Genomic DNA, 5,865 nt, shown 5'->3' with positions numbered 1-5,865 from the left:
AAAATCTGCTGCGCCACGAGCTTATTCTCAGTGTTCATGAAGCTGTTGTGTAATATTCTGAACACGTGTAGGGACTCTCAGCCAGCAGGGAGCACGTGTGAGGAAGAGCAGAATCTCTCCTTTTTGCAGCTTCCTAGACTGTCTCATGAAACATACCCCCACAAGGCAAGTGATGTACTGTGTACTATAGGATTCACATGGGAGAGAGTTTTTATATTTTTCTCAAAAAAAAAACTTAAGTTGAAACATGTTTGTTACTGGCCAGTCATAAGGAGGAGTCTGGAGCAGAACAGGTTGCTGTAGTTATGGTGCTTATGAAACTATTCTTCAGTAACATGAACAACTTCAGATTCCACTGGACTATAAAAAGTAGGATCATAGAATCATTTAGGTTGGAAAAGTCCCTTAAGACCATCGAGTCCAACCATTAACCTAACACTACCAAGTCCACTACTAAGCCATGTCCATAACCGCCATGTCTACACATCTTTTAAATACGTCCAGGGATGATGACACAACCCCTTCCCTGGGCAGCCTGTTCTAATGCTTGGCAACCCTTCTGGTGAAGAAATTTTTCCTAATATCCAATCTAAACTTCCCTGGCGCAACTTGAGGCCATTTCATCTCATTCTATCACTCACTACTTGGGAGAAGAGACCAACACCCACCAAGCAGCTCAGTACCATCCCTACTACAAGAGTTGTACTTTGTTGGTTAAAGTGCGTTGGTGAATGAGATAATGTAATTCTGCACTGACTTGCTCTGACACCTTGAAAAATCATTTAACCTTTCTGTATCATTGTACCCTGCTTATAAAATGAGGATAAGATTAGCTTTTTTTCAAGAGCTAGTTGGTTTCACAATAGATTTTAAATGTCAACTTGTAGTATTCCTGCCCTCTGTTGCTTAGGTCTGTATGGTGGTGTGCTATTCCCCAAGATCCACCTGCCAGCTGTGTCTGAGACCACTTTGCTAGCCAGATACAGGAACTGATCCTTTTTACAGTGACCCTCCACATATAGTTGAGTTAACGTAGCCAGGGGACAACTAACTTCAGTAAAGAGACAAAAAATAATGTCAGGGAACAAAAATATAGGACAGAAATATCTTATGCTGCTGTTGCCAAACTCTTTATAATGTGAAATGGTTGCCTGAGTGAGCATAAGGAACTTTAGCATCTTCTGGTAATGTGTTTTATAATTGCAAGGTACAGTACAATACCTCTCTAAGCATCATGTCATCTTTTTTTTGAGGCTAAATGCTATAGGAATTGGCACATTAGAGCACTGTTAATAACTAGAAGGCCCACTGTAGATTAACAAGTAAATAGAAGTGCAAGAAAGGAAGAAACTGTATCTTAAAATGTATTTGCTTTGTCTGACAGGGTAGGATGTCTGTCAAAGGGTTCAGTAAGCACTTTACAGTGGAAAAAGTGGTAGAGCTTTATTAGATAAGACCTTAAAGCAATACACACATCACAAAACTTTACTGCAAGTGAAGAATGCTAACCCTCATGTTGACAAACATTTTTTTCTTTTGACAATGTGATGTGAAAAGAAGGCAGCCCATTTCCCCTCCATCATTCCTGACTCCTGGTAGACAGTTCTCTTCCTGCACTTTGTGCCAGCTGTGGCGTTCCTCAGACCTCTCTGTGTACTAATTACACCCATTAGGCCAGCAGAAAACTAACTCAGGAAAAACAGAGTGGATGAGGGACCCAGTCACTAATTAGTCAGCTTGTCACTAGTCAGTTCATGGAAGGGACTGGTGAGAAAAAGACTTGGTGAGAGAGGTCTTGGGTTTAGGAGCAGGTAATATTGGGAAGAGGAAGCACAGAAGAGGAGGAAGTAATGGGGAGTAAGGCATCTTCCTTTTGGTGGCTATAGAACATTAAATTAGCTGTTTGCCGATCCACAGCTTCAGATTGGCCACTGTTCCAGATTCATAGAAATGAACACTTCTCTCATAAGTGTGATCTTTCAGATGAGATGCAAAGTTAATATCCTGACTAGAAATGGGCCTTCTGGGAAAAACTGGAATATTGGTTTTAGTGTTCTGCTGGAACTTCAAACATAGAGCTATTTTGCCCATTACATTTTTCTTCCTTTCATATTTTCACTTGGAAAACTATTTTTCATTTCCTCTTTCTGTCACAGCTTATTCCTCTTCTAAAAGAAGTCAGAATCCAGTTTTCTGTTTCCTTGGGAACAGGATTTTGGTCATTCCTTAGCTTCAATCTTCACTGAAAATTGTAATCCAACACAGAAAGGAGTCTGATACATTTGCTATCATACCAAACCAATTCTATATTCCTTAGGAGTTCAGGAAAAAAAGGTGACCTCCAGCTTTTGAGCAGAATAAAGACCAAAATGAAACCGGATCATTTTTTTCCCTAATGATAGCATTTTCAGTCCGTCTTACAGGAACTAAGTATGGCTGTGGAGGAGGTGGCTGTGGTGCCTGCACAGTGATGATATCAACTTATGAGCCAGCTTTGAAGAAGATACGGTATCCTTAACAGAATATTTTGAAAACCATGCAGGATCTTAGGACTGTAGATACCATTTTCAGATATGAAACTGTAAAGACAGAGTTGTAAAATCTGTACTTAGTAGTAAAAGAATCAAAAGGAAGTGACACTTTAATCCAAAAGAAAAGTACTGGTCCTTCAGCTATGTTGTAAATTTGCTTGGAATATCATGCTCAAATGTTTAATTTGCTTATGTATACTGACAGCTCCTGCAAGAGTTTTCTCTTTAGGAGGCATACATTTAACACCTGTTGTATTGACCACTGGAATGTGGCTCCTACCTGCAGCTCTGTCATATGGCAGATGGGAATATAAGACAGGCAGAAGCTTGAGTCTTACCAGCCCTTTAATACTGAACCCCCTCCCTGCACTCCACTCACAAAAAGAAGGACTTTGAAACTCAAAACCAGAGTTTCATTAAGCTGGAAAGTGGAATAGATTACTTTTAAATTGAGAAAACTCCAGTGAAATTGTTAAATGGTAACATGTTGTTGTCAACTGAATATCTTTTTTAGATGGGGAAAAAGTCCAAATGTACTGGTTGTTCCTTTTGACAATTGCATTACACTGGACTGCAATGCAAGTGAAAATGTTTAAAGTTATTATAAGAGCTGAAATTAAAACAGAATGACATTTGAAAAGAAACATTTCCGCTATAGTAAAACAAAACATTTTATTGCTAATGATGAAAAGCTTTGAAAATTTTTCATTTTGGTATGTTGTTCCTATTTAGAATGATACTTATTTTACATCAGAATTTCCTTTGGGTCAGAAATTTGATTATAAATTTGCAGCAGTAATTCTTTATTTCCTTCAAATGACTACACCAACCCTCCCTTCGCCATCTTCCTCCTCCAAAACACACTTGACAGGTTGCTTGTCAATTAGAAAAGGGCAATTAGAAAAGACTGAACTATCAAGGAAGATGCAATTCTACAGAACTGTCCTCATAGATATGGTTTGTATACTGGGGACAACAGACACAGCTAGTAAGTGATGCCTTCTATAAAACTTATTCTCTTCTCATTCCAAATAGTGATAATGACTGCTTTGTAAGTATAAACTACATCTTGATTGCCCGCAAAATTATATTAATGCATCTTTATTATAATAATATTCATGTTCTTTATTCTCCTTTATATCCCAAAGCCATTATTCAGCAAATGCATGTTTGCTTCCCATTTGCTCCTTGTATGGTGCAGCAGTGACCACAGTGGAAGGTGTTGGAAGTACAAAAACTAGGGTTCATCCAGTTCAGGTGAGAGTACAGTATCACTGTGTAAGAGGATTACTGATTTCTTCCTTGCTATGGGCTGGCTTGAGTGGCAGTGCTTTTAGGGCATGGGAATTTCATATGATGATTATTCTCCCTACTAAATGATAACAGAAGACACCACAAGTTTCTGATGGTTGGTTGATCAAGGCTGATGAGATATGGCTCTTGATGGATCTTGCTTTAATACTGCCAGCCTTATCAAATAGTTGGTATGAAAGAATTGCTGGTGCGGATCGGGCTTGTGCTCTGTTTGGGCTAATGGCACATCCTGGACAATGCCCCTTTAGCTGATGTTTTAGTGTGAATGCAAAAAAGACAAGTCCACTGAAGGTTAATTAGTTTCCTTAGTAAGATGTGTCTGGGCATCACACACAAAATAATTATTTGAGATTGCTTAAATTGTTTTACTTAAAAGGTCTGATTTACTACAAAGACAACATTTAGTATGGCATCTCCCATTTAAGAGAGAGTTCATTAGAATGGTGACGTACACTGGAAGGAGTGCTGTTTGTGGTGTTGCATTTCAGGAAAGGCTTGCCAAGTGCCATGGCTCCCAGTGTGGTTTCTGCACCCCTGGAATGGTGATGTCCATATACACTTTGCTAAGAAACCACCCAGAACCAACTTCAGAGCAGATGATTGCAGCTCTGGCTGGTAAATATTGCCACTTTTTAATTTGTAGGTATGTCCTCGAACCCTTGAACCATTTTCTTCAGATACTTTGTGTACGTGAGTGCGCGTCTGTGTGAGTACACATGCATGCACGTGCGTATGTACTCTATACAAATTGTGCTTCCCAGCAGAGTTGCTATGGATACAGACCTTGAATTCCCTATCATTCTTTTGTCCTGGAAAATTAAGCATGGAGCTGTGGATTGTTTCAGGGACAGGTGTGCAAAACATCCCCATATGTGTCTTTTGAAGTGCTTGAGACCAGATGTGCAAAAATGATGTCATATTGGAGAAGTAGCTGCATCTGATCGTCTCTGACATCCCGTTACATCTGGAGTTGAGAATGTCATAAGCCTCACAGGAGAGCCCCTTTGTGATAGGAATAAAACAGTCCAGTAAGGTAGAGAGATGCAGACCATCTTCACTAAGGGAGAGCGTGAGCATTTATTGCAGGTAAAATAGCCTTCTGTCATCTGTTGTGCTCTAGAGCCACAGTAGAACCAAAGGCATTTCCTGTTACTATGAGGTGAACTTAGATGGAGGTGTAATGCTAACCTCCTTCACTACTAGAAATAAGTCAGGGGGAAGGAGAAAAACATGTTGAGTGGGTGAAGAATATTGTACAATCTCTTATTCTCCTACATACTAAGCTGTAGTCAGCACTCACTTTAGTGCAGCTCTCAAGTATTTCATACTCCCCTTGAAACAATAACCTTTTTCCTCAGGAGTTGCAGGGTCCTAAGTCTTGTGACACCGATCTTTTTTGTCTTTCGGAGAGCTAACACTTCTCCTTAAGCTTCAAAATTGCAAACCTCTTATAAAGACATGACATTTGAAAGCTACATGCTTTAGAACAAAGCTTTTCTTACCAGTGCGCTTTTTTCAGGGAACTTGTGCCGCTGCACTGGGTATAGGCCGATCCTAGATGCCTGTAAAACCTTCTGTAAGGTAAGAAGTAGTGATGATAGGAATACTAGATTGTGCCCATTAGTGTATATATGTATACAAGCCATCAAGATTTTCATTAAGATCATCTCTTTGCTCTGTTAAGAGATGTAGGTCTGAGTAAGGTGTACAGAGGCCTAACCCATTACAAAAATTGATTAACACAAATGAACTTGGTGTCTAGCCTGGATTATGAAGAGTAATCAGAAGTAACTCCATGTGTTTTACTGTGGGTCAGTACTGGCATAATTAAAAGCAGAATTTGGATCCATGTTCTTGGTAATTTATCACGCAATGCAACATGTCAGGAACCTACAGTGAAAAAAATGGGAGAGTGAACAGTGGGTAAAAGAAATAATACAGACTATCTCTGTGTCCTCTCACAAGGTCAACTGAATTTCACATAGTGTGAATTATTTTGTATTAAGGACTTCAACATCTG

The 5,865-nt window shown here is 39.4% G+C and overlaps 1 protein-coding gene across 5 annotated transcripts in view; it reads left to right on the top strand.

Moving 5' to 3' along the window:
* LOC141925382 (aldehyde oxidase-like) overlaps positions 1–5,865 on the top strand; it is a 46,131-nt gene that overhangs the window by 2,280 nt on the left and 37,986 nt on the right. For all 5 annotated transcript variants that reach the window (XM_074829515.1, XM_074829516.1, XM_074829514.1 and 2 more), the window contains exons 3-6: positions 2,412–2,508; positions 3,680–3,788; positions 4,334–4,460; positions 5,365–5,426. In XM_074829515.1, coding sequence (XP_074685616.1) covers positions 2,412–2,508; positions 3,680–3,788; positions 4,334–4,460; positions 5,365–5,426 — 395 coding nt within the window. The remainder of the gene's footprint in view (positions 1–2,411; positions 2,509–3,679; positions 3,789–4,333; positions 4,461–5,364; positions 5,427–5,865) is intronic.

This window comes from Strix aluco, chromosome 6 (genome assembly GCF_031877795.1).
Source record: "Strix aluco isolate bStrAlu1 chromosome 6, bStrAlu1.hap1, whole genome shotgun sequence".
In the NCBI taxonomy this organism is placed as follows: domain Eukaryota; kingdom Metazoa; phylum Chordata; class Aves; order Strigiformes; family Strigidae; genus Strix; species Strix aluco.
Note: the sequence above shows the minus strand (reverse complement) of the source record. Positions and strands in the feature narration are given on the sequence as shown.